Raw genomic sequence first — 16,407 nt, forward strand, 5'->3', positions numbered from 1 at the left:
CATAAAGACTGTCGCTCTATGTAAATGAATACCGTTTATATTACATAAACAAATAAACGTAAAACAATGATGAGGCACCTACAGCAAACCTTACTAGGAACATTCTCACCCCCTTTACTGCTGCCTTTTTCTTGAAATGCTAAGGCCACCATCGTGGCCTACACACCTATGCACTTGCGTAAACTGAGGCATAGGGCGGTGCCAAATCTCGCACTCTCTTGTCGGAAATACAACATAAACCGCCTTACCTTACCAAGTCATAGAGATCCACGGTGCCCTGAGAACCCAGCCGGCCCAGGTGTACAGTGAACTCATTGCACAGATGGGTTATGTGATACTTCAGCCTGTTCTGCGACAACCTCAACTTCATCATCTCGTGGATCGCGCTGTGCGACTTAAAGAAGTTTTTCTTCTTAATGGAAGCTTTGTGCGTGATTAAAAAGAGGAGATGCAGGGGATTATTTGCTGGTAATTACTGCAGTGTCCTGAAGCTTTAGTTAGTGCGACCCTGTCACCTACACACAACGAGGGCTATAATATTTATAGGCTGATCCTGTATCACACTTGCTAACACTCCCGCGTGTACTGGACACTCCCAAATTTCAGGGAGTACTCCCTGACTCCTGCGAGCGCACGGAACTCAGACAGCCTAGTAACTCCTCAGTGACTGTTTAGAACCCAGTGGGGTCAACTAAAATATTAAACTTTATTATAAAAACCCAGACAATATTTCCTGAAATAAGTGATTATAAATGACTGCTGTATGTATGCCAACAAAATCATATTATACATATACAATCAATGAAATAAGCATCCCTTATCCCTGAGAGGTAAATCTACAATCAGCCAATCAGAAGCAGCTAGCTAGTGCCAGGGATTGTCAGCAACATCATTAGTGTTTATTTGCCCCACCTCTTAGGCCTCCCCGAAGTGATACGGCAACAGAGAGGCATGTATCAATCTCTGTGCTGAGAGATAACTGCCGCCCTTATGTGAATGCGCCCAAACTGTTCTCGGACAATGTTTGATAGAACCTTTCCGCCCCCATTCTGTGTCACCAGGTGCAAATTTGCATATTTTGCACAAAACACCCAACTTTGCATCAGACCCACATGGTACCACATAGACCTGGGGGTAAATTTACTAAGATGGGAGTTCTATTTAAGATGGGATGTTGCCCATAGCAACCAATCAGATTCTACTTACTCGTTTCTCATTATTAAGATAAAAAAAGGCCGTTACATGTGCACAATGTAATACTAGGTGATTCATCGCGCCCTACGGGCGCTCTTCACACCGTTGTAAGGGGTTGAAGCCCCTTGCAAACGTGTGAAGAGCGCACGAAGAGCCTGATGAAAGTGGCAGTTGCGGGGGTGCTGCGGGTGGGGGAGGGTGCATGGGTGCCGCGGATGGGGGTCCGGAGCCACCGTGGGCGGGAGAGGAGCAGTTGGGGGTTGGGGGGTAGGTGCAGCGGGTGGGGCGGGAGCGGGGGTGTTGTGGGTGGGGGAGGGGGTCCGGAGCCACCGCGGGTGGGAGAGGAGCAGTTGGGGGGGCTGCACCGGGTAAGGCGGGTGCGGGGGTGCTGTGGGTGGGGGAGGGTGGGGTAATGCTTCTCCTGCTTCTCCTCCTGGAAGCAGCTAAGCTGCTGTCCTTCCTTTGGCAGTGGCTCTCCCAGAGACTCGCACAGCAGTCAAGCAGCCAGTCACTATTGTTAGCGCCGGTGTCCCAATGCGCAGCATTACAGGGAAGAGGATGCACTCAATAAACTACAGCTCCCAGCAGCCCTAAGGACTGGAATGCTTCAGCGCTAGGGGCTGCTGGGAGCTGTAGTTTATTTAGTGCGTCTACTTCCCTGTAATGCGGCGCGTTGGGACACCGGCGCTAACAATAGTGACTGGCTGGCAGAACTGACTGACTGGCACACCCAGTCCACTGCACAGCACTGTCACCTTTTACATTGATTCAGCGTCCAGACATTACCCTCCACGATATCACCCACTCTATCCGTTTCATTAGCATCTCGGGTCTCTCAGGCCGGCCAGGTGCTGTGTTGCGGAGTCAGGGCCTCTGGGGATCTGGGCGCGGCTATGGTGGGGAGGCACTCCTGTGACATCACGCGCAGAGGAGGCTCTGGGGCTCAGAGAGTATGCGGCGCAGGGAGGGCTATGAAAGCCTTCCGCTTCACCGCTATCATACACATCTATGCCGGTGGCCGCAGCAGCTTTTGTTTCACCTGCGCCGCGGCTAAGGAGTGGGGATTGTTGATGCCGGATGGGGCAGGCGGACTGGTAGCAGGACATAGGACTCTGCAGTAAAAGGATTTCCCCCCCCCCCTATCTACAGCATATAGACTTGCTGCAGATGCAGTGGCATACCCTCCAACTGGACCTTTTTGGAAGGTACAGTTCATTTTTTTAATGGTCTGTACCAGCGACGGACTGGGGCCTTAATTCGGCCCTGGTATTCGTGAACGAGCGCTCGTCAAGGAGGCCGCGCACACGTCACAGGGGGCGCACCGCATGACGTATGGGGGCGTGCCGCGAGTCATGGGGGCGTGGACTCATGGCACGCCCCCATTACCATGGTGACGGTTGCTGGGGGGCGGGGGCGCGCTGCGAGTACGGGGGCGTGGACTCGTGGCACGCCCCCATTTACATGGAAACCATAGAACCAGAGAGCCGGAGGCTGCGCTGCGCGCGGCCTTACCGACTCTCCGAGTGACCAGTTCGGCCCACCTGCCCGTTGGCCCTTCTAGCAACGTCCATTGAAAGTATAGGAAAAGGGGCATGGCCACGCCACTTTACTCGTGGCCACGCCCCCTTTTCGAATTTGTAGCGATTTTTCTGTGTAAATTGTTGGAGGGTATGTTGCTGCAGATGCAGTGGGCCTATTGTGGGGCTGCAGCTCCATCAGCCGCATTGTTAATCCTGCTCTGGGAACACACAGCAGCCAAAGGGCAGAGCCTCCCATTGGATGTAACCTGTGTGGGAGGGCGTTTCTCGCCCAATCAGCTGTGGGCTGGGTGTGATGGACCTGCTGCTAACCCAATGAGAGCTCCTAGACACGCCCAGCGTTATCCACACAGTCACAGATCTGGGCTATTATATAGGATTTAAAGCTGCCAAGATTTTCTTACATAGCTTTTTTTAGATTCAGTTGCTAAATGCAGCCATTCAAAGGCATATTAACTTTGTTTGATGCAGCATCATAAAACGACTTGCTTCTGACGTCACAAGTTGGAAGGTACAGTGAGCTTGATGCTTATTGTTCTTCAGGTATTTATAATAAACATGTTTTATCCCGTCACTGTATAGACGCAGTACTCATGACCTCACTGATGAGGCACTGCCTGACTAGCATTCATGAGGCACAATTTACATTCATGAGGTACTGGTTTCTGGTGAAATAATCCACTGCATCCTCATGGATATTAGGTCAGCTCATTAAATTTCTACCTTCGCTGTGTTCATGTAACAAGCCCACTGTAAACCTATTATCTTCTATAGTCAAATTATCAACATTACACAGGTCTGTAAATTAAGGCGAAAGTGCAAACATTAACTAATATATTGGGACATATGATAATAGGGCCCTTCTTATATTTGTGTACAATCAAAGCAGACGTCCACCTGGGCAATTGCTATTGGCTATAAAACCTACAGAACTGACAAGATGCCTAGCCTCTATGAGGGCCCCATGCACACTAGACACAACCATTGAGCCGCCAAGCCCCTACAAAGACCCCACATGCACTGGACACAACCAATGAGCTGCCAAGCCTCTGCACAGACTCCACATGCACTGGACACAACCATTGAGCCGCCAAGCCCCTACAAAGACCCCACATGCACTGGACACAACCAATAAGCTGCCAAGCCTTTGCACAGACCCCACATGCACTGGACACAACCAATGAGCTGCCAAGCCTCTGTACAGACCCCACATGCACTGGACACAACCAATGAGCCGCCAAGCCTCTGTGCAGACCCCATATGCACTGGACACAACCAATGGGCTGCCAAGCCTCTACAAAGACCCCACATGCACTGGACACAACCAATGAGCTGCCAAGTCTCTGTGCAGACCCCACATGCACTGGACACAACCAATGAGCCGCCAAGCCTCTGTGCAGACCCCACATGCACTGGACACAACCAATGAGCCGCCAAGCCTCTGTGCAGACCCCACATGCACTGGACACAACCAATGAGCTGCCAAGCCTCTGCAAAGACCCCACATGCACTGGACACAACCAATGAGCTGCCAAGCCTCTGCGCAGACCCCACATGCACTGGACACAACCAATGAGCCGCCAAGCCTCTGTGCAGACCCCACATGCACTGGACACAACCAATGAGCTGCCAAGCCTCTACAGATCCCACGTGCACTGGACACGAATGGGTATATTGTAGCCAAAATCCAATTAAAACTATTGGTTGATCCCTATTTTCTCAAACAAAAAACAGCTTTTTTTTGGGAGAGCACCTAATGCATGTTACAAATGTCCCTTCACTTATCAGTAGAATAAATGCAGAGTCACTATGTCTTACCTGTATACTGGACAGGTTTCTGCACAGCCTGCGGGAAGTCTACATTCTTGGATGTGAAAAAGGCAGATATTCCTTCATCCCCACTCACAAATGTAAGCCTGTTCCCTGCCGCGATCACTGTGAAGACCGGACCATGCTGAACAAGAAAATAAAATCCACACTTCACTCATTGTTTATATAATGTACTAGAACAATGCCTTCCAAATATTAATATCATCTTTAGCCATTATTTAGAAAGCCCAATGTATTATACTGTGCATTGGGGAGATCATGATACAAACCAATTACAGTAGCTTCTGCTTCATGTCATTGTCAGTAAGGATGGCCCAGTCCAAAGAGCTTCTAATCTAAGACACATGATATCATATATTATCCTGTAAAATATCGGTCTCTGAGATGCTCAGTAGGTGCTGGAGTGGAAGGCCCAGAACAGGCTCCCTGGGTCAAAGTTCTGCCCAACGCATCCCAACTTGAGTTTCAACCGGGACCCTAACCACCTAAAACCTGGCCAGGATCCAACTGGATCACCTTGCTTTGGTTTCATCCCAATCGGTGTAGGCGTGTCTGAATGTAAAACCATATGGCCCTCCCCAAAAGGGGTGGATTTTTTTCACCTGAAGCCCCAACTAGTAGCCGCCGGCATGAAAACCATTTGAATCCCCCTTCCCCCTCACAAGAGAGGTGAGGAGCAGCGTCAGCCTTGTATTGTATAGGAGATTTACGTACAGTATATGTGCCGATTTGTAATATGGTGAGTGCCCTCATTTGGCTTAAACAAGTTAGGGACATTGGCCTACATATATTTACTATGTACATATGTAGCATCCATGTTGTCTGCAGGCTGTGACCCCTCTAATGGTTGGCCAGGCCCCTGTGGTGGCCACACCCCTTCAGCATGGACCCCTACCACTGTATTCACCCTGTGCCCCAGTCATGTCCCAGTCCGACACTGTTTATCTTTCTCCACAATGTTATTCAAGCCTTGATAAATCTCCCCATGTTTTTATTTAGGCGGGATGTTAGCCCATATGGCAGGCATTCCCAACCGCGGTCCTCAAGGCACACCAACAGTGCAGGTTTTAGTGATATCCAGGCTTCAACACAGATGGTTAAATCAAAATAACTGAGGTACTAATTAAGTCACTTGTGTTCAAGCCTATCACTAAAACCAGGACTGTATACCCCTTTTACACAGCCCAAAATTTCCCGGGTTAAAACACATGAACGCGCATCAACTCGGGAAATTTCTCAGTGTAAAAGGGTACAGGGACAAAATCCCGGGATTTCTTTCCCTGCATTTCAACCCTGCAATCGACCAGGTTTGGTCCCGGGATCTTCCCTGGAACCTGGACAGTGTGAATGGTGCCGGGATATGTCCCACCTTCCCGGGTTGCCTCTGCTGATGCTGATTGGCTATTCAGGGCACTTCCTGGTCTTGTGTTTTTTTCTGAGACGCCCATTTTCAGAAAATGCAGGGCCATCCCGGGTTCAGTATGAAAGGTGCAGACCCGGGATGTCTCGGCTCCAAATGCTGGTATGAAAGGTGCCAACCCGGGAATGTCCCTGCATGAGCCCGTGGCAGAATTTCCGGGTTTTGCCCCTGCATTTCTGGTGTGAAAGGGGTATGTGCTGTCAAAGTCGAAAAATATCATAATGCATATGCCTTGTACTAACCCCATGCACATGCCCGCTGCTCGTGCACTCAGTCCGCCGTGCGTGCACATATCCGCAATTTGCGTAAGATCGCTCCGGCGATCATGCGCATGATATGGGTATTTACGGCGGAGTTTGTGAGCGTGTAGCGTGTTAATAGAACATTACATATTTAACCCAAATAGTGCATATTGTAGATACAGTTCCCCTAGACCATGTCAGCGAGTATTATTAGTTTAAACAGTTCCTGGACAGAGAGATTCGCCTTTGCATGATAGGAAGGGTCAGATAAAGGTTGGAAGGTGATGTCTAGTATCCAGCTGTAGGGTATTTTGAGGGTAACATTCCGGTGTTAGTTAGAGAAAGATCGCTTGTTCCTGCGTATAGTTATGTGCAAAAGTAGATTATGAACATTAACTGTATTTACTGTAAATGACACATGCGGCGGGAATCCAGAGGATACCACCCACAAGAGCAGTTAGAAGAGACATCGCCCACCTTTTCAAATCCACCTATGACCTTTGCTGTAATGTGGAGACATATCTCTGTGTCCAATGAACAATGAGATTACAGTGACCATTGTATTGTGTATGCATGTTGTGTATAAAAGGACCATTGTTGCCTGGCCGGTCAGAAGACTCTAAACGCTATCTGTATGACCAGCGGAGGACCGAGTTCGGGTTGCGCTTGCGAATATTCCCACGTACGTACATTCTCTGTAGCCATTATTCTGTTTAGATTTACTTGTTAGTCTGTAGTGTATAAATTGTATTGTTATATCTTTTGGAATCAACCCACGGAGGCCTTAGAACCCTGTGGTTTCAACTACAAACGGTGTTGTGTTTTCACTTTCCTGCCTGGGCTTTAAAGTAGATTAACCTGTTTAAGGTGTATAAGCATTGTTAAGGTGTACGCACTGCGGGTACTTTGTATCGCCGGTGCTACTTAAGGTTTAAAGGTATAACATCATTACAGTACTTTACTATTAAGGGTTTAAAGTGTAAGCATATCATCACATTGTGTCATTAACAAGGTTTTAAGGTGTATTAATTGTGTGTGCGCACGCTGTGTGTGCTTTGTACCCACAGTGCGGCGTTTGTACGCTGAGTGCGTACACAGTACGGGACTCTGTGCGCAAATAGCGTACGAAGTACGTAGCGTGAGCTGGCGACCGCAGCAGCTCCATGGTAAAGGTGTGTTTAAAGGTATAGCTTTATGGTTTAAGATAATATTGACATTATCAGTGCCTTGAGGACCGTGGTTGGGAAACACTGCCATATGGTATCATACTCTAGTTACGTTGCTTATCGTGAAGAAAAAAACGTGATTCATTCCATGCAGGTGATATGCCGGACGTAGCTGTCAAAGGTTGAAATGGACGGGGGACCTGGTTGCCTCCAGTGTTTTGCTATCAGGGCTTTGGCTGCAGCCGGCAGGGGATACCAGTTTTTGGCTCTGTAGACCAACATCCTCAGGCGTCCAGGCAAGTAGGAACGTCCAGGGGTCTTTAGGAATTTGTAGCTCCAGTGCTGAATGGATAGTTGTGTGCACCTTCCCATATAATGGAAAACTCATGGGCAGGACCGCCAGGTGATACATTGCTCCTGTCTGGCCACAGTCTTGTAAACAGGGCAGATTAGACCGTGATGGGAACATGTTAGAGAGTCAGTCAGGGGTATAGTAGAACCTGCTACCATTGTTTATGCAGACTAGTTAATTCGGGTAGATAACTTACAGAAACTAAATTCATTTATTTTTGTTTAGTGTGAATCAGACAGAGATACTGTATATCCAACTGGCTGCTACAGTAGGTGGTGTTAGAAAGCTTACACCTTGCTACAACAGAATTGTAAAATTGCAAAATAATCCTCATTACCTTTCAACAGCCTAGAACAAGATAAAACGGATGTGTAAAACCATGGCTTTGTTCAGCAAGTCTTTCTGTGCCGTGCAGATTGTACAATGGTGGTCATTCCGAGTTGATCGCTAGCTGCATTCGTTCACTGTGCAGCGATGAGGCTAAAAAATGGCACTTCTGCGTACGCGGCGCAATGCGCACGCGCGATGTACTATTACAAAGAACTATGTAGTTTCACACAGGGTTTAGCGATGCATTTCAGTCGCACTGGTTGCCACAGAGTGATTGGCATGAAGTGGGCGTTTCTGGGTGTCAACTGACCATTTTCAGGGAGTGTTCGAAAAAACATAGACGTGCAGAAAAAACGCAGGCGTGGCTGGGTGAACGCAGGGCGTGTTTGTGACGTCAAATCCGGTACTGAATGGTTTGAAGTGATTGCAAGCGCTGAGTAGGTTTGAAGCTACTCTGAAACTGCACAAAATTATTTTGTAGCCGCTCTGCGTTACAATCATTCGCACTTCTGCTAAGCTAAAATACACTCCCAGTGGGAGGCGGCATAGCGTGTGCACGGCTGCTAAAAACTGCTAGCGAGCGATCAACTCGAATGACCCCCAATGTGTACAGCGTCTGCAGGGGAAGATTTATGTCTGTACATAGGTGAAGGTAATGATATTCAGATATGGTTGTCAGATATGGACATAATACACAAAGTCAAATTTGCAAACTAAGGAAGGCGAGGACAAGGTTTGAGCTTTGTGTGTGGAAATAGCTTGAAAAGTCCATGAACTGAGGGTGAAGGGGAAAATTCTAATTCATTTTCAGAAAATGTACTTAGTATGGCGAGACAGAAAGTGTGTACAGGAGCAGAGAATGGAAGGACCCGGTTGTTCAGGAAGCAGGTAATAAACACACACATAGGTCCTGAGAAGAAAATGTAGTGAGCGTGTAAGAGTCAACTGAGTGTAATACAAGCCAAAATTTGCACAAATGCCACAGCAAAAATGCTCGACCCTTGGTACACAACACGTACTGATTATGGTTGGCTGACCGCATCCTGATCCACCCTCAGAATGTGTTACTCAGAGGCAGACTGGGACACTTCCTGGTGGCTGTGCCCAGAGGCCACCCTGATAGAGTGTCCCCAGGAGTAGAAGAGCACCAGAGGCAGTTGTCACTAGACAACCTGGATCCTGGGTCACTTCTTGGTGGCTGTGCCCAGAGGCCACCCTGACGGAGTGTCCAGAGGTGTGCCCAGCTGTGGAGGCAGTTATCGGTGGACAACCTGCCCCTGGATCCACTGCCGGAGAGTGAGTCCGTCTGGAGGAAGTCACCAGCACTGGATGGTAAGGTCCTTATGGTGTTTCTGGCATTGAAACATTTGACACCCAAAAAAAAAAAAAAGGAAGACAGACGGGCTTCAAAAATTAGAGTTGCTATGAGCTAAAGGAAGACAGAAGCGCTACTGGCCAGAAAAGGTTAGGAAAATGAGGAAGGCTCCTTGCCCAAGAGCTTTGTAAACACTTTGTTCTCTGCTGCACAGGCGAGTTGAGCCAAAAGACTCTGCGGTCAACAGGAAGTGGACATTGGAGAACACCTAGTGCATCTGAAACAGGAAAGGGACTCTTTGTTTTAAGGGGCATTGCTAGGCCCCCAGGGCAGTCTCTAGCAGGGGCATGGGGTGAGGTAATGGCTCAGGAGGCACTGGCTAGAAACACTGCCCGATTTACACACTCTATATGAGCCAAAGGGAGCATGTAGGCATTGTGCAAAGGTTCAGAGGTATAAACTGCTGGAAATTTGGTGTCTTGATCAGAGAAGTGTGGAAAAGGTAAGCGGGTGGGGGGCAAAACTCTGGCACTAACGTTAGTATGACAGGAAAGGCTCTGCCACACCCCACCGCACGTCACTGGTCCCTAGAGGTCATTACCAGGTCTCATACCTTTAGGAGACCAAGTCCTCCAATTCCCAGTAGAGAAGACGGTAGGCCTCTCAGCCAGTTCATACTGCAGTCACTAGGCTTGCACTCACTCTGTGCCCCCACAGACTCAGAGGCATCAGGCCAGAGCTCTTGAATTTCTCTCACTAAAACATCTATGCAATATTGTTCACTGTGCTGTAGATTCACTTTTAAGGCCCGACAAAATTGGGTGCTCATTAACCCTTTTAGGCACAAATAGTGTATTTGGCACCAGTATACCGCACTGATCACAATGCAAATAGATTTCCTCAGCAGTCATGCGCAGTACGAATGGTGGACCTGAACCAATCAGAAGCAGAGTGGTGACGTCATGTGTTTTCTTCAAGACAATGTAACAGAGGTTGAGCTATTCTGTACGAATCCTCCACACAATTAAATGTTGATTGACAGACAAGCCACTCATATCCACTCACATCAATAAGCTGTTACCATGGTAGCGGCCACTGATTGGCTGGCGTCCCTACAAGTGACAGAACTCACGTGGGTTCTGTAACTGGCGAGAGTTGCGCTATATGTACATATAGCGCGGCTTTTGTCTGGACGGATCGGGACATTCGGTTTGTTTGTTTTTAACCCCTGGATGCCTACATGCACAGGACGACCGGTTAGGTCAGAGGTTCTCAAACTCGGTCCTCGGGGGCCCACACAGTGCATGTTTTGCAGGTAACCCAGCAGGTGCACAGGTGTATTAATTACTCACTGACACATTTTAAAAGGTCCACAGGTGGAGCTAATTATTTCACTTGCGATTCTGTGAGGAGACCTGCAAAACATGCACTGTGTGTGCCCCCGAGGACCGAGTTTGAGAACCTCTGGGTTAGGTAAATATGTATATCTTTTTAATCAATGTAGCAGATTCTACTGGACAAGGAGACCGACCAGAACTAGGGGCAAGGTGAGTATATGTAAGTGTGAGTGAGTGTATTAACGTTTTACCGTCTACGCTTTGTCTGTTCTGTGTTTATTTTAATATTTATTTTACAGAGGGTCTATAGACACTGTCCGTCCCTTAGTGCTCTGCATGCTGGTGCTTGTGGTTCTCCAAGTACCGGCATGTGGGGGAGACTTGCTGGGCCCTGTAGTTCTCCTGTAAAAGACAATATCAAGTAAATCTAGACTTTTACAACACGGCTACCAACCTCGCACCCACCAGCAAGGGTGTGAATAACCCCAGGCTTTAGTCTAGACCTGGAGTAGACTGGAGAGGGTGGGGGGGCCCTTTATTGGCGGGGTCTTCACTTCCCCAGTAATCCCCGACCTGGATTGACTAGTTGGGGAGGGGGGGGGGGTGAATGCTTTGGCCGGGATGACCAGTAAATTGTGTCCCTGGCTGTGGCATTAACCCCCTGCTGATGGAGCTGGGTTCTGGTTCTAAAAAGACAGGAGACCGCTACGCAATTTCCCCCCCTTATTTTTAGAAACAGGGCCGGCTTCAAGAGCCCACTGCTGGTACAATAAATATGGTGGACCCATACGCATTTTATCCTGTGAATTTTTTGAACCAGGTCCGGTTCAAAGAGCCCTGGGCTGGTTATGCTTAAGGGGGGTACTCACGGAGCGATATTCTAAGCAATCTGACTAGATTGCTTAGACTTTTAGCATTATCGCTCCGTGTGTAACCCCTACAGCGATAGTGATGCGCAGCCCCGCGCATCGCTATCGCTGCTGCTAGATTGGCCTGCAGGCCAATCTAGCGGGTCGCTCACTACACCCGCTGGGTGAAGTGAGCGGTCCCCCCGTACGCTCGTACGCTCAGCACACATTGCGCTGTGCTGAGCGGCGGGAGAGATGTGTGCTGAGCGGTTCGCTCAGCACACATCTCTCCCGCATCGGCCAGTGAGTACTGGCCTTTAGGGAAAAGGGAGGAGGAGGGGGGGGGGGGACGCTTTTTTTCTTCTTCTTGTTTTTATCACTTTGTTTTAACACTGTACACACTGAAGCCTGCATGGATTACACCGATCTGTGCAGGCTTCTACAAACACGCTCAGGAGGACGCCTATTTAAAAACTGTATTTCTAAACAGGATTCTTAGTAAATTTCCATGTTGTGCTGTTTTTCTATGGAAAGTACTTGCGAGTTGGTTCGATGGTGTACTGAATTGTATTTGCGGGTTCGCTCGTGTTTTGCAGATAGGATCGTGAGTTTACTCCTATGCTTGGCTTTAGTACATCGCCTAGACTGGAAAAAAAGCAGAACTCCCCCGATAACACGATTCTTAGTAAATTCACCCCAAGACTCTGGACTCAGCAGCTGTGAACTCCTGGATAGCAGGAGTCAAAGAAGAGCCAACATATCACGCCCCCGAGATAATAAACCGGTTATCTTTGGCTCCGAGTGCCAAGACAGAGCACAGGAGTTTATTTCCATATCTGCCAGTGTATCTTGGTACACACGTGCATACTCTAATTCCTCCCAATTCCATTTACTTTTTACTGTTTGGTTTAATGAAAAGTTAAGCTTGCACAATATTGGTGAAGGTTACCAGAATGCATTATCAGTAAGGTCACAGTCGACCTAGTGTTTAGTCTGTATTAAGCAGACGTGTGGAGATTGCTGGTAATGTCGCGCAGACATTGGGATCATAAAGTCTGTAGATTAGTCTGGGCCACCGGCCAAATGTGTGGGCAGCTCTGACTGCGGACAGATAGGCCAGGCAGTAATTCCCTGTGCATCTACTGTATGTGTGTAGACATATGGTTCATTGTTGTAATCTTAAACTTCCCTCTCATTCTATTTCCATTGAACTATTACAGTATAACACTAACATTGTTCATGTAAGGCTCTCCACGAATTGTGTGTATGTTAGCACCCACTGAGAACCACGGGCAAGTATGGTCAAGCTGCTACAGTAAGGATGGCTATCGACCATTGAAGGCTAACAACCATCAATGGTCAACCACCGATGGGCAATGATTTTGAGATCTAATGGTTCTCCTCCATTGAAAGCACATTGAGTTCTGAAATGGTTATTTATATTTTTCTCCCTGGTGCCCGGACACAGAGCCTAGTTCTGCCCCTATTGGGACCCGCACAGCTCCGCCCCTTAACTCTGATTGGTCCATTACCCAGTAAGTAATAGAGCAGGGATAGCTAATGGTGGGCAAAATCATCGATGGCTCCCCATCAATAATTTAATACCATTGAAAATTTCATACCAACCAATTGCCATCCCCATGCTACAGTGGGGAACACTTAGAGCCAGGATGGCCAGTAAGTAGTAGTTGGACCTTAGAAACAAGAGGCAATTCTGTTCTGGGGAGCTGGGAAGGAGCTCCTGCTCTGCCCCAGGTAAGGGAGAAGAGTGGGGTGGTGGCAGAGGCCAGGATGCCCTTCAAACACAGAGAGTGAGAGTAAAGAGAGAATAAGAGACGTGAGAGACCCTATAAAGGAATATAAATGGAGATAAATGGCCAGGGGGTACAGTTATGTCCTTTTATACTATTGCTTCAATCGTACAAGATAGTCCCTCTCTGCACTTCAGTACTTGCAGTTCAGTATTTTTGTCCAATGGCGGTTATTCAGATCTGCAACATCATGCGCAAAGTACCGACTATAGGTAGTTTTGCGTGTGCATGAGTGGGTCCTGTGACGTTGATCAGCATCAGACTGTCAGTGACTGACAGTCTGAAGCTGTTTGGGGGTAGCGAGGGGGCTGCGACGGAATCCATTCCTCCAGACTGAGGCGTGTTGCTGACGTTTAGGGGGAGGGCAGAGGGCAGGGACGCAGGTCAGATCACCACTGCAGCAGGAGACATCTGCTTGTAATAGATGCCTCCTGCTGCATCACCACATAGCTAAATCACTGCAACCACATCTGAATCAGGGACCATATATGCATCTTATTTGCATAAGTAAAACAACTGGAAGCGACAAAACTGCACCACTAGCATACTCAGACCACTGGGGTGTGCAACATTTGCACATCTGTGCGCGACAGAGTCTGAATCTGTGTAAGATCAGCCCCGATGCAGCAGCTGTGACTTTTCCTTACACCAAGTTCCATATCTCCCAACTTCTACCAGTTGCTGGTCGGGACGCTCGCTCCGCATAGCCAAGCGTGACCCGGAAAAGGGGGGTGGCCATGGGTAAAGTATGCATGGCCTTTTCTTGAGTGGGCGTGGCCTCTCTGCGCTGACCCGTGGTGCGGAATTTTGGGGGCGTGCCTAACACTCCCGGAGCAGCTGGGCGGCCCCCTGCTCCCCTCCCAGCACTGAATAGATGACGTCCGCGTGCATCTATTCAGAGATCACTCGCTGCTTTGCAGAACAGAGCAGCGGGTAATCAAAGCCTCCCCAACTGCCCCACCACCACCACCACCACCACCCGCAGGACACTGCTGCCCGCAGGAGGGACAGTATCCAAATAGCGGGACTGTCCCACTGGATTCGGGACAGTTGGGAGGTATGAAGTTCCATTGTGCTTCAGCTGCAACTTTCCACATGTATTGCACCAATTCCTGTGCAGTTACAGTTGCAGCCCAGTGTCTCTGTAACACAGTGGGCGGTATTCAATTTTTATTTATTTATTAACAGTTTCTTATATAGCGCAGCAAATTCCGTTGCACTTTACAATTGGAAATAACAATGATATAACAAAACTGGGTAATAACAAACAGTCATAGAGGTAGGAAGGCCCTGCTCGCAAGCTTACAATCTATAGGAAAATAGGCATGTCTATACAAGGAAAGGTGCTATCTATTGCATAGTTGTCCGCCAGATTGCAAAGGTTCTTGGTGGGCTGTATGATATGGTCATACAGCAATGATGAACCGAGGTCGAGAGGAAGGGAAAGTGAAGAATGAGAAGACATGTGAGGATATGTGTGGACTGTGCAGAGTGGATGCAATTTGATAGGAAGGTTTATGAAAGTTATGTGGGCGGTTCTGGAATTTGATAGGCTTGCCTAAAGAGGTGAGTTTTCAGGGAACGCTTGAAGGTTTGGAGACTAGAGGAGAGTCTTATTGTACGTGGTAGGGCATTCCACAGAGTGGGTGCAACCCGATGAAAGTCCTGCAATCCTGAGTGGGAGCGAGTAATGAGTGTGGATGAGAGACGCAGGTCTTGTGAAGAGAGAAAAGGTCGGGTAGGGAGATATTTTGAGATGAGTGAAGTGATGTACGTTGGTGCAGTTTGGTTAACGGCCTTGTGTGTGAGTAAAAGTCTTTTATATTAAGTACGGTAGAATACCGGTAACCAATGGAGGGACTGACAGAGTGGATCTGCAGACGATGAACGTCTAGCGAGGAAGATTACCCTCGCCGCTGCATTCAGAATAGATTGTAGTGGTGAGAGTCTCGTTTTGGGAAGACCAGTTAGGAGACTATTGCAATAATCAATGCGGGAGATAATGAGAGCGTGGATTAGAGTTTTTGCTGTGTCTTCTGTAAGGTATGATTGTATTTTGGATATGTTTTTTAGATACATGTAACATGATCTTGAGACAGATTGAATGTGGGGAACAAAGGACAGATTTTCACCCCCTTCCACACCCGTTCTGATTCTGCTTAACGGGGCGTGGTATAATCATTTCAGCTCGCTACTCCCGGGCGACCAACCCTTTATGCAGCTAAACCGGATTACTATGGGCGCGATATGCGCAATAACGGGGATCACTTTAGAAAGAAGATTGGGGGTGATATATCATTTGAATACCACACTGTGAGCGGCTTTTCACTGAGTCTGCGGTGCGACAACTATACAAATTTAACGGAAAACATCTTTACATTAGTCAACAGCCAGAATGTCGACTACGCAATGTCGACCATAAAATGCAGACAAAATAGTAATGTTATTTAAACATGGTAAAGCATCATGTTTAAAGTTATAACGCTGAAATTATGAAAATCAACATTGTAAATGGAGTCCTAATGACTACAGAGAGACAGAACTAGGGGGATAAGCCACCTGTATACTGGGGGTAATTGAGAGTTGACCGCAGCAGCAAATTTGTTAGCAATTGGGCAAAACCATAGGGGGTAATTCCAAGTTGATCGCAGCAGGATTTTTTTTTAGCAGTTGGGCAAAACCATGTGCACTGCAGGGGAGGCAGATATAACATGTGCAGAGAGAGTTAGATTTGGGTGGGTTATTTTATTTCTGTGCAGGGTAAATACTGGCTGCTTTATTTTTACACTGCAAATTAGATTGCAGATTGAACACACCCCACCCAAATCTATCTCTCTCTGCACATGTTATATCTGCCTCCCCTGCAGTGCACATGGTTTTGCCCAACTGCTAAAAAAAAATCCTGCTGTGATCAACTTGGAATTACCCCCCATGTGCACTGCAGGTGGGGCAGATATAACATGTGCAGAGAAAGTTAGTTTTGGGTGGGTTATTTTGTTTCTGTGCAGGGTAAATACTGGCTGC

At 47.9% G+C, this 16,407-nt stretch overlaps 1 protein-coding gene across 1 annotated transcript in view; it reads right to left on the reverse strand.

The window, feature by feature from the left end:
• LOC134908950 (24-hydroxycholesterol 7-alpha-hydroxylase) overlaps positions 1 to 16,407 on the reverse strand; it is a 182,836-nt gene that overhangs the window by 145,886 nt on the left and 20,543 nt on the right. The window contains exons 2-3 of the mRNA XM_063915222.1: positions 4,551 to 4,686; positions 249 to 423 (exon numbers count right to left, since the gene is read on the reverse strand). Coding sequence (XP_063771292.1) covers positions 249 to 423; positions 4,551 to 4,686 — 311 coding nt within the window. The remainder of the gene's footprint in view (positions 1 to 248; positions 424 to 4,550; positions 4,687 to 16,407) is intronic.

The sequence above is a fragment of the Pseudophryne corroboree genome, chromosome 4 (genome assembly GCF_028390025.1).
Source record: "Pseudophryne corroboree isolate aPseCor3 chromosome 4, aPseCor3.hap2, whole genome shotgun sequence".
In the NCBI taxonomy this organism is placed as follows: Eukaryota; Metazoa; Chordata; class Amphibia; order Anura; family Myobatrachidae; genus Pseudophryne; species Pseudophryne corroboree.